Here is an 11349-nt window from a genome sequence, read left to right as displayed (position 1 = left end):
TTATATTTTCTTCCTATTATAAATATTAATAAATTAATATGAAGAAATTAAAATAAATAATTTATAATATTATATTGTAAGATTTATAAACTGTACGTAAATTTATAAATTTCGATAATAAATGATAATATTTCTAAAATAAATTTAATTATATATTATTCAATAGTAGTAATTCAAATATTCTCAAATTTCGCGGTATTGATGAAAAGACAAGCAGATAAGTCATTTACTTGCTTAATCATATGATTATGACAGTATAAGTTTGCGATGAACATGTTATTTTCATAATATTATATTTATATAAATTTGTCTTTATTATATCTAATTAAAAAATTTTTTAAATAATTTAATAAGGAAGGAATAGGAGATAAAAATTGATTATTTAATAGGAATAAAAACTTTCTTATTTGTGCAAATAACCTTACATATAGTATACATTATAACATCACAAACATTATGAGTATAAAGAAAATTAAATAAATGAAAGATTTCCTATAAATTATATATTTATATCAAACTTTAATACAAAAAATTTATTGAATAATAAAAGAATTTCCTAATAAGAAGTTTTTATATTAAAATTCTATTTGATGTTAAAGGTTAATTAAAATATAAAATAAATATTTTTCGTGTGTTAAAATTGTATACAAAACAATAATCAATAAAAAAAAATGTTCAAATTTTTGGTATATTTTAATATCTTATTTTTTAAAATAATAACATTATTATTTAATAAAAATACAAAAATGTGTTTTTTAGATAACCTTAGGCATTGGAATTTATGCTGGTATATATATAAGTCAGAATTATGAGGTATATTTTAAGATCATTTCTTATTTTGAACTAATTTTTTCAATAATTTAATGATACTCATTTTATGATAAAATTTACATTAATATTTTTAAATGTAAATTTATTTCAGATACCACGTGTAGATGATCCTAATAAGATAATAGAACGAATAAAAGAATTTGCAGATGAATATAAAAAAAAATAACAATTTATTAAATAATAGTAATATGTTTATGGAATATATTTCAATGCATGCAGTTTTATTATATTATTATATTGTTGTACTTTTTATTATTATATGCATATGTATATAAACATGAAATATTTTGTGATTTGATTTTAATAAAACATTTTGTGTAATGTGTGAATGTTTTGATAACTTATAGATAAAATAAAATGTATCTAAATATATAACAATTCATTTTAAATGTACGTATTATATTTTTAAATAATTATATCTTATGTCATACATATATAAATCCACCACCTGAATATTCCAACCGTGCTTGAGGTTCTACAAATGCCAACCAATCAGATGCATGTGTTGGGAGTAATCCCATTGATTGACATTTATATAATGCAAGTGCAATGTTTACTAATTGTCCTAAAAAGTATACAAACTTTTGTCCGAAAGCATGTGTTCCTTCTATTACTTTAAATGCTAAAAAAAAAAATATTTTAAATATTAGCATAAAACTTATTATTTGTTAATTCATTTTTCTTTAGTTGTAAATATTTTTCATTAAAACCTCTATTCGAATTATAAATAACTTGATATACTTACTTTGCTGAAGAGTAAATAATGCTTTCACTGGTCTAATAATTAACATACCAACCATCATAATAGGAAATATTGAAATAGAATTACCCGCCATATACATTATAAATAAATTCATTGGGACTTGTTTAAGAGGACCTAAAGCTAAATCCCATGATTTTTTAATTATTAAATGATTAGAATCTGATTCTCTAATTGAATCAGCAGCATGAAATAGAGCAACAGCAGGTGTATAACCTGGTGGTGAAGCAATATCTGCATTTTTTTCTTGTTTATTCCTACAAAAAAAAATATATTTTAAATTATACAACTTTTTTTAAAAAAATAATATAAAATATTATATTATAACCTTTATCATTTAATTATGTAAACTATAGAAAAATAACAATTTTTATTGACATGTTCATTTTTTACAATCTAAATTATATACATATATATATAAACTTATCAAAAATTCTAATAATCATAATTATTAATTAATTAAGAGAATTTATATTGTACGTGTTAAAAATATAACTTGATTGATAAGGTTACCGACTTGTGAGCAAAATCTAAAGCCCATTTTGATCGTTTTGTATTTTGCTTAACTGCTGTCATTATCGTTAAATATTCTGAATTTATTATATTATTATTATAAATTTTTTCAAGTACTATGACAGCATATATATATAAACGTGTACACAGGCATTTACACTATACAATCATGACGTACAACATCAATCAAATGCTTAAATTCATAAAAAATTAATTACATCAATAAAACAAAATTAGAAATATAAATATAAATATTTGACATTTAAATTTAAAATATATAACAATGAAAAATAAAATAAATTAAAAAAAAAATTTTTTTAAATATAATAATTTAATAATTTTAACGAAATTATAATTAAAAGTTTTTATAATAGATAAAAACCATATGTTTCAATATATTTAATATTTAAAACAATAGAACTAAAATAATTTATATTTTAAATATTTAATTAAGCAAAGTTACGCGCGAAAGTATATATATAAAATTTAAATTCAAATTATATTATGTATATATATATATATTATAATTTATATCATACATAATATATATAATAAATTTTCTAATTCTTTCTTTAGAAATAAATTGAATATAAAATATAGGAATATTATAATATATAATATAATATCAAAAATAAGTATAAACAAGAAGTATAACAAATAATAGAAAAAGATAAAAATGAGAATCATTTCCAGAATTCCGCAAATCAAATATATGAAGAGAGGACAAATAGATAGGAAAAAGATAAAATAAGAATTGACTATTAGCACTATCTACTGACTAAACATTTCTTTAGAAATGAGATAAAATAGAATAAGAATTAAATATAAGTACTATCTCTTAATTGTTTTTAATAATTTTTTTAAAAAATTATTTTTGATATTCAAAATATGGCTCTAATAATCAATTCTTATTCTATTTCTATCCTCTCGCTATTTTTACATGTTTTATTTGTGACACTGAAAATAGCACTAATTTCAATATTTTTATTCTATTTCTATTTTTTTTCCATTATTTATTTTCATTATCTATATTTTATACTCTACTTCTTTTGTTAAATTATTTTTATTTGTTATTTAATAAAATATAGCAGTGTAACTGTGATTAATAATATTTTAATTTTTTTCTCTTTTATCTATATAATATTTTATATTCGAAATGGAAAAATGTAATACAGAAAAAGGCCTTTTAGTATTAAATCATGATGATCCTAACAAGAAACAATTTGTAAGATTACTTTATTAATAAATCAATTTCATTTTTTATATGTATTTTATTTTTATGCATATATTTTATTCTAATTTTTGTATAAAATATATTGGTATTATGAATTTAAAATTTTAAAAAAAGAATTATAAAATATTATATATTTTCCATTTTGTATTTGTCTTATAATATTTTATATTTATTTTTATTATTAGTAATTTAATTTTAATGATGTTATAATTTATTATTTATAGAAAAATTATAAAAATTCAAAAAATAAAACGTATAATATTAAAGAATGTTTTATGGAATATTCTTTAGAAGATAAAATTGAAGCTTTAAAAAATATGCTTGATTATAATGAAAAATATGTACAAAAATTACCATCACATATAACTGATATATGTAATATTAAAGAAATAATTGGTGTAAGATTTGAATCTATTAAAAAATTTATTTTTGTTATTACTTATTATTTTTACAATTATATTTTTTTCATGTTTATATATTCTTTTTGTTTTAATGAAAACAATAATAAAAATATTATTGTATAAATAAATAATATTTAAATATAATTTATATATTTTATTAATTCTTAAGGTAAAAGAATGTATACAACCAGTTCAAGAGACATCATTTCAGACAATTATTTCTGAATTAAGAAATACTGTAATGAATAGTTATTGGAACAAAGAAGTTGGTAAAACACGTTATCAAATTCCATATCTTCCAATGGGTATGAATCCATTAGAAGTGACTTTTGGAAAAAAAATTAAATCTGGTATAAATTATCAAACATTGTATTTGTAATAATGAAAAAAAATAATATAATAGTTATAGTATAAAATTATTTATCTTATAATGTTTATAAAATACATTGATATTTTTTATTAATATTAAAAGAAAGTATAGCTGAACTTCTTAAAGAAAAAATAATAGAAAGTGATATTCCAGAGCAAGATATTATTGAAATGTATAAGAAAAGTCATAATAGATATTTACCTGCAGAACAAATTAAAAGACAGTATGAAGTAGTTAAATAATTAAATGGCAATTAAGATTATAAATTATAAATTTCTAATATATAAAGATTTATTATAAAATTATATTTTTAGTTACAAAAAACCATTTGATCAAAATTTATGTTTTGGAAAATCATATAATGCTAATGTCAGAGGTATGCGATTAAAAAAACTTCTAACATGGATTGATGCAGATCCTAATACAATTGCAAATTCTAATTTTGCAGAACCTTCAAATTCTTATATTGATGAAGTAAAGTATTAAATACTATTATTAAAATGAGGCTATTGCTATAAGATGATATTATAATTTACATAAGAATTTATAAAAAAAATAGAAAACAATTAAATTTTTATTTAAATTAAAAATAATTGTTGTAAAATATAAGCTACATATATATATGAAAATATTATATAAATATTGATTCTCAACAAAGTAATATAAAAATTCTTGCATTCAAGTTATTAAATTTTTTTAATCATTTGAACTTTTTTAGAAATTTAAAGAATTTATACATGAAATGAGACATGGTAAAGTTAATGACAAAAAAGATGTATCTGAGAAATTAAACATTTTAAGTGATTGTCCTATAAATAATGAAGTTATAACACAACAAAATTACTTGCAATATATAAATAGTTTACGTCTGAAATTCAAAAAACAAGTTCCAGAAATTCCATATTTAGATATTTATGAAGATTTAATATGCCTTGATAAAGTATTATTATTTTATTTTCTTATATTATACATATATATAAAATTAAAAACTTAGAAAATATAACTTCTATTCATTAAAATGATTTTAAATATTATTATATTTAGGATTATACAGGTATTTTGCCAGAAGATAAAGTTTTTTCTATCTTAGCTAAATATAAAATATATATAAATAAAATATTTTTAATACCTTTATTGGATCTTCTTCAAATACATAAGGAAAAAAATATAAAATATGAAGAATTATTAAATCTTTTAAATTGGAAATATGATTTTCCCACATTACCAAAAATAGAAAGTAAACTTTTATGTTTTAACTTTATTATTTAAATTATAGAGTTAAAAATTATATGATATATATATAATAAATAATGAATAAATATATATTTATTTAATAATATTATATCATATTTCTAAATCATTATTAGCATCATTAATCATATTTATCATATTTCTAATATCATTATTTGTACCTAAAATGACAATTTTTTTAGAGATTCCTTTGGAATGTCAATATTATAGCACTGAATATAATACAACAATAGGAAAGATAGACAGAATAGATACTACAAGTTAGTGGATTCTTTATTCTATTTTATTATCAAATTTATTTTTATAACATGTTAGTTTTTTATTACATTTTGCTAATATTATTAAAATAGAAGATAGTATTAGTATTATAATAGAGATATTCATATTATTTAAGATATATATATATATATATATATTAATAATAATAATTTATTTTGTCAAATATAAAATTATTATTTTATTGCTTACAAATAGTATATTTCATTGTTTTTACAGATATCCCAACAGCAGGAATTTATAAAGATTTGGATAAATCTACTGCTTACAGTCTTATACATCCAAATATTTTTACAAAACATGGTCTTAGCTGCACAGATCTCTCTAAAGTAAATTTAAATATATATTTATATAATATTTTGAAATTAAAAATTCTATATATAATTATATATATAATTTATATATAATATAAATATATGTATTGTTAATTAAATTTCAATTAGCTTCGAAATAAAGAAGAAATAAGAAGTATTTTTGAAGCTATTGGAATTCAATTTCCTAATAATAGTTTTGATTTATTATGGGAAAAAGGATTAAAAAAAAGTTGCACAGATAATGTATCTGTAGAAATTTTTGTAAACTTACTTGATCAATATGATGATATAATTAATAACAAAATTAATTAAATACAAAATATCTTTAGAATTCAGATATTAATAATACATATTTATATAAATATATGCAATTAAAATATATTTAAATATTTACTTACATTTTAATATTTTTATACATTTCAAGTACAAAATTTTCAATATATATATGAAAATATAAATTCTTTATGAAATTATATACTGTATGAAATATATACTGTACAATAAAATTAAAATTTATTATATTATTTTTAAACAAAAAATATTTATGTAAAGAACTTAATTAAAATTAATTATATACATATATAAATATGATTTGTATTAAATACTAATATTGTGGTTTTAAAAATTTTGGTTTTTTTGGTAATGGTTCATGATTATTATTATGTTTTTGTAATGATTTTTCATATTTATGTTCATTTTTTGTTATTTTTCTATAAGTTTTCCAACTTTTTGCCATTTGCTCATCTGAAATATCTGTTTCTTTTTGTATTTCCATTTTAATATTTTCATTATTTTGTTCTGTTTCCATTAATTTTTCTATTTCAGGATTCATTCCTTGAAAACTTACTCTACCATCAATTAACTTTTCACAGAAAACATAACTGGGTTCAATGATAAATCTTTCTCTTAAAAATAAAAAAATATATATTTTTATATTAAAAATTGGATATTCACAAATTAAAAATATCCAATTAATAATAAAATAATTAAACTTATTATATATAAAAATTGAAAAAAACTTACGAATCTTTCTTCATACGTTTTGTTAATTCATTTCCAAAATATTCTTCTCCCTCTTCTTGAAATTGTTGTTTCTCCACTTTTTCTTTAGTACGTTTCATAAACTATTAAATTTATATATAGAATAAAAAATTTCATACATGATTTTGTATAATATCATAATATGAGAAAAATAATTCTTTAACTTACTTTCATTTCTAAAATACTTTTTGATAACTTTGCTTTATTAACATCCATTTTTTTTATTTTTTAAGAAATAAAACAAATGAAATATATAACGTAATTATTTATATTATTTTTAAATAAAAATATAATTAACAAATATGATTAATATTTATATCTTTCTCTATAATAAAACTTGTTTTAAGTAAGTAAAAATAAATTATAATTTATTTGAAAATAATATTAAAACTATCGTATATTATATATTGATTCCTAGTAACATGTTCCTTATTATAGGTTAAGTAACATTAAGCACTTAAAGTAGATACTATGTATGTATGTATATAACTATATATATATATATAAAAGTAGTTTTGATTTAATATTACAAAATAAATTAAAATATAAAGTTTTAAATTAAAAATTTTTAATCTTTTTGTTTTTATTTATTTTTTAAGTTATGTAATATTGAAAAAAATAATATTAAAAAAGTGTATCATTAAACTTAATTTTATGATAATAAACATACAATTTGCAATAAATAAATAAAAATTATGATTTTTATCATTTTTATTAATAGACAAATTTTTATAATTTTTTATGATTGTATTTATAAACTTCATATAATTTTTACAGTCAATTATTAAATATTCATTATAATCATTAACTACTGAATGTATTAATTTATTCTTTCTTCTTTTTCAATTTCTTCATTTCTTTTCATTTATCTGAAATATATTAAAATAATAATTATATTTTTATATAATGTTTATATGTGAAATGTTAATATTATTAGTTATCATTAAATTATATAGTATAAAATAAACCAATATGAAAGGAATATTTATGACATTAAATAAGGATGAAAATAAAGAGGATACCTATATGATTAAACATCTACTTAATCAGAGATTTTGAAGTTTTTGAATTTTGTACTTCTATAGGAGAGGTTTCTGTTGGTGTTACTGAATCAAGAGGTTTTAAATCTTCTTTTTTGTGATGAAATGAAATATCGTGAGCTTCTGCTAAGACTATATGAGAAAAATTTTTGTAAAAAATTAATTTCAAAGATATTGAATTTTATATTAAAGATTATAGTTGTTTAACTAAATGTATAGGATAAATTATATAATGGCAAACTATATCAACATGATTCTAAAAGACATAGGAGGAATGATGCAAGAGTAATTTTATTGTTGCATCCTACCTCCGTTTTTGTAGTTGTATCAGTTAATACAACATCAGTTGTAGTAGGTGTATCATTTGTTTTTTGTTCAAAAAATTGAACTAACATACGAAAATATTCTGATTCAAGCACACTTTTCACTAATGGAAATTCATTAAATGAAATTTCCTTTTTGTTGTCTCCTGGTTTCACTGAAATTTTTAATATAATATTGAAATTTATACTAATATTTTGTATTATAAATATAAAATTAAATAATAAAATACATTAATAATATTATTTTAATAATATATAATATTTTATTTTTTTACAAAAAAAAAAAAAATACAAATTCAATACTCAAAACATGTTCAAAATTTTAATATTCATTCTTTATATAAAAAATATTTTTCAATTTTACAAAAAAATAAAACATGATTTAGAAAATAATGAATTTTGAATAATAAAGTTTATATTGCTTGCCATTTCTATAACTAATATATATACATACATCTTAATGATTGTTTAAAATAATAATATTATAAAATAATAAATATACATACCACCATAAATGAAATTGTAGCTAACATTTCCATAGTGTTCCATTGTATTAACTGTTTCCCTTGTTTCCTTAGGGAAACAAACACAACCAACAATAGCAGCACCTGTAGTTGTATACATTAATCGTTTAAATATGCCTCCTCTAAGACTTAATATTAATCCTGATAAGCCACCTACACCAACAGCTCCTATTCGTGGCATAAGATTGGCTTGATCTTGAAGATAATCAGATATAACTAAATATAAAAAATTTTATTGATATTAATAAATATTTTATATTTTATTTTAATTAATTTGATATTAAACTTTATATTAAATGTAAATACATACATTTGAGACTTTCTAAAGAACTTGAAATATCGCGAGAAATCTTGTCTATTGTAAGTTTTATCTCACCCACTGTTTGTCGTATTTTTCTAATATTATCTTCCACAATAGAGGGATATTGTATGCTACAAAAAATTATGATTATCTGTCTATATCTATATAAATTATTTGCAAATATATTGTTTTCTTAAAAAGAAATTAAAAGAATAAATATATATTAAATAAATCACTTTTTTATAAAATTCTTCTATGAACAAGAATAGAAATACATTTATCAATATGAAATTACTTGCGCTTTACCATGGCATCTGCTTAGTATACCCATCATCGATAGAATAAATGGGTAATTCTGATGGTTTTATTAATTTCTTTCCTTGTATTTCATTATTACAAGGTACAGGATGTTCTTCAGAAATTGGGGGTTTCATTGCTGGTACTGCAGCACATAGCCCACACGGCATCAAGAATTTCTTGAAAAACTTCATGTAAATATATATTTGATTTCTGTTTTCCATATTAGTAATAATATTTTAATTACTTTTGAGAAATTGTTTTTTGTATTTATTAAAATTATATTCAATGATAATAAAAATAAATTAATAAAATTCATTAAAAAATTCTTTTATATTTTATTATATATTTAATCAATAGATATAATTAAGAATAAAATAAAATATGAAATGAAAAAAAAATTAGAAAAATGAAATAATAAATAATATCGAATGCTAAATAGTATTGCATTATTTTGTAATTACCAAAGTACGTTGCATTTTTAGAATAAGATAATGATAAGTCTCTCAAAAATACAAATTATATTAAAACGTTTTAAATCATTCGTGAAAATATTTAAACATTATCTCGAAAATTATAATTTGATATTGATGATGACATTACTTTAACAGACTAAAAATTTCATATCAAGAACGCGACATCTAGTGCTATTTTTAAGTAGCGCAATTAATTACGAAATAGTTATATAAAAGAAAATTAAAATTTTATCAATAAATCTTTATTATTATTTAAATTTTATTACTTCTTAATAATATAAATTTTTTTTATTATTAAAAATAAATTTTTAAAATATTTTTTACTAATAATATTTAAAAAAAAATGTTATCAATTTCTATTTCAAAATTAATTATTTCAAAAATAATTATTTAATTATTGATTTTAAATTTTAATCGTAGAAGCTAATTAAAACTGATTAATATTAAAATTATAAATATATTCTTGAAATATAAATTTATTACAATATATAGATCTACTTACTAGATATCCAATTCAATTTTAACAAAAATTTATACAGAAATAAAACATAAGACTTAAATATTAAAATCAAAAATCGTACATCTTGTATTTACAGTTTTTCACAGAAAATTGACATAATGTATCAAGGTTTTGTTTATGTTGTCAATTCATAACGGTTAAAAAAAAGAAGATCGGATAGCTACGCAAATTTTATTTTTCCTATAATTATATGTTATTATATATGATAAAGATTAAAATGAGATTAAAATTTTTTCTTCTAAACATGAAATATAGTATATTGCCGCGGTTATATTTTTCGTTCCTAAATGTAATATTCATATTTCTATTTATCCATAAATAAAAATTTATTTTATAATTTGTTGATATCTTAATAGAATTATGACAATAAACTAAAAAAATTATTACTTGAATACATACTTTTATACCAGTTCTTCCAAATTCTACTAATACACCTGGTTGATAATCATCGCATCGATGTACTGGTTCTCTACATGTCACATCTTTACCAAATAAACTTCCAATAGTTGATTCTAAGAATCTGTGTACGTAATTGTTCATAACTATATATTTCAAATGTTAGCGAGTTGCACTATTTAAAATTTTAATGATTGAAATTTATAATTTTATATAAGATCGAAGAATTTAACGAGCCATTTTTACGTGTGATTTTCCGCTATTTTCACACGTATCACTAATTTGTTTGAAAATATGTGAACAAAATAACACAGTTTTTTCTCTTATCATTATGTCATTATATTTAAAATACCTTTGAATATTCTAAGAAACAAGCATAATAATTTTTGCATTATTGTGCATCTTTCTATGTATTATAAATTTTATAAAAATATTCATGTCAAGAAACATAATAAAATTAAATATTTAAAAATAAAACTAT

The 11349-nt window shown here is 18.6% G+C and overlaps 4 protein-coding genes and 1 long non-coding RNA gene across 20 annotated transcripts; 2 read left to right on the top strand and 3 right to left on the bottom strand.

Annotated features, from left to right (window-relative positions):
• The first annotated feature begins 185 nt into the window (after positions 1-185).
• Positions 186-1220, top strand: LOC105736705 (uncharacterized). The gene is made up of 3 exons (XR_001112797.3): positions 186-686; positions 760-813; positions 923-1220. It is a non-coding gene; the product is annotated as an uncharacterized LOC105736705 (long non-coding RNA).
• Positions 1051-2789, bottom strand: EMC4 (ER membrane protein complex subunit 4). Its single transcript, XM_003697856.4, has 3 exons — positions 2109-2789; positions 1577-1848; positions 1051-1453 (listed from the first exon to the last, which is right to left on the bottom strand). Exons 1-3 carry the CDS (start codon positions 2165-2167, stop codon positions 1257-1259), a joined length of 528 nt encoding a protein of 175 aa, XP_003697904.1. The 5' UTR covers positions 2168-2789; the 3' UTR covers positions 1051-1256.
• Positions 2790-2948: 159 nt separating this feature from the next.
• On the top strand, positions 2949-6536 carry LOC147657085 (EF-hand domain-containing family member B). 2 transcript variants are annotated; one of them, XM_086911340.1, is made up of 10 exons: positions 2949-3329; positions 3563-3736; positions 3909-4089; positions 4263-4332; positions 4424-4583; positions 4828-5049; positions 5154-5346; positions 5543-5620; positions 5856-5965; positions 6080-6536. In XM_086911340.1, exons 1-10 carry the CDS (start codon positions 3261-3263, stop codon positions 6260-6262), a joined length of 1440 nt encoding a protein of 479 aa, XP_086767466.1. In that variant the 5' UTR covers positions 2949-3260; the 3' UTR covers positions 6263-6536. The 2 variants fall into 2 exon arrangements, with proteins under 2 accessions (XP_086767466.1, XP_086767465.1); XM_086911339.1 differs by having other exon boundaries at positions 4212-4332.
• Positions 5622-7487, bottom strand: Mpp6 (M-phase phosphoprotein 6). 2 transcript variants are annotated; one of them, XR_015293079.1, is made up of 4 exons: positions 7160-7466; positions 6974-7074; positions 6349-6855; positions 5622-5960 (listed from the first exon to the last, which is right to left on the bottom strand). XR_015293079.1 is itself a non-coding variant. In XM_003697798.4 (3 exons), exons 1-3 carry the CDS (start codon positions 7205-7207, stop codon positions 6555-6557), a joined length of 450 nt encoding a protein of 149 aa, XP_003697846.3. In that variant the 5' UTR covers positions 7208-7487; the 3' UTR covers positions 5622-6554. The 2 variants fall into 2 exon arrangements, 1 of the variants encoding a protein (XP_003697846.3); XM_003697798.4 differs by having other exon boundaries at positions 5622-6855; positions 7160-7487.
• A 197-nt stretch (positions 7488-7684) lies between these two features.
• Positions 7685-11230, bottom strand: Mic26-27 (MICOS complex subunit 26/27). Of its 14 annotated transcripts, none has more exons than XR_015293078.1 (7): positions 10872-11178; positions 9486-9689; positions 9189-9310; positions 8861-9094; positions 8340-8509; positions 8014-8163; positions 7685-7860 (listed from the first exon to the last, which is right to left on the bottom strand). XR_015293078.1 is itself a non-coding variant. In XM_086911353.1 (6 exons), the coding sequence occupies exons 2-5, from the start codon at positions 9668-9670 to the stop codon at positions 8030-8032; spliced, it is 675 nt and encodes a 224-aa protein (XP_086767479.1). In that variant the 5' UTR covers positions 9671-9689; positions 10872-11230; the 3' UTR covers positions 7685-7860; positions 8014-8029. The 14 variants fall into 14 exon arrangements, 10 of the variants coding, with proteins under 10 accessions (XP_086767479.1, XP_086767474.1, XP_086767478.1 ...); XR_015293077.1 differs by lacking the exon at positions 10872-11178 and adding an exon at positions 10455-10634; XR_015293075.1 differs by lacking the exon at positions 10872-11178 and adding an exon at positions 9941-10150 and having other exon boundaries at positions 9486-9664.
• Positions 11231-11349: the final 119 nt, after the last annotated feature.

This window comes from Apis florea, unplaced genomic scaffold (assembly GCF_048593485.1).
Source record: "Apis florea isolate Af1SG1 unplaced genomic scaffold, ASM4859348v1 contig_32_pilon, whole genome shotgun sequence".
NCBI lineage: Eukaryota > Metazoa > Arthropoda > Insecta > Hymenoptera > Apidae > Apis > Apis florea.
Note: the sequence above shows the minus strand (reverse complement) of the source record. Positions and strands in the feature narration are given on the sequence as shown.

Bases quoted from the DNA above. Each gene is read 5' to 3' on its own strand.
- LOC147657085 (XM_086911339.1), top strand. From the start codon at position 3,261: ATGGAAAAATGTAATACAGAAAAAGGCCTTTTAGTATTAAATCATGAT. The intron at 4,090-4,211 runs GTATAAATTATC...TAATATTAAAAG, and splicing joins TGGAAAAAAAATTAAATCTG to AAAGTATAGCTGAACTTCTT. The intron at 4,584-4,827 runs GTAAAGTATTAA...GAACTTTTTTAG, and splicing joins CAAATTCTTATATTGATGAA to AAATTTAAAGAATTTATACA.
- EMC4 (XM_003697856.4), bottom strand. From the start codon at position 2,167: ATGACAGCAGTTAAGCAAAATACAAAACGATCAAAATGGGCTTTAGAT. The intron at 1,849-2,108 runs GTCGGTAACCTT...TTTTTTTTGTAG, and splicing joins GCTTTAGATTTTGCTCACAA to GAATAAACAAGAAAAAAATG. The intron at 1,454-1,576 runs GTAAGTATATCA...TTTTTTTTTTAG, and splicing joins ATTATTTACTCTTCAGCAAA to CATTTAAAGTAATAGAAGGA.
- Mpp6 (XM_003697798.4), bottom strand. From the start codon at position 7,207: ATGGATGTTAATAAAGCAAAGTTATCAAAAAGTATTTTAGAAATGAAA. The intron at 7,075-7,159 runs GTAAGTTAAAGA...TAAATTTAATAG, and splicing joins AAAGTATTTTAGAAATGAAA to TTTATGAAACGTACTAAAGA. The intron at 6,856-6,973 runs GTAAGTTTTTTT...TTTATTTTTAAG, and splicing joins AAACGTATGAAGAAAGATTC to AGAAAGATTTATCATTGAAC.
- Mic26-27 (XM_012492525.3), bottom strand. The intron at 9,311-9,485 runs GTAAAGCGCAAG...AATTTTTTGTAG, and splicing joins TATACTAAGCAGATGCCATG to CATACAATATCCCTCTATTG. The intron at 9,095-9,188 runs GTATGTATTTAC...TTTTATATTTAG, and splicing joins TTCTTTAGAAAGTCTCAAAT to TTATATCTGATTATCTTCAA.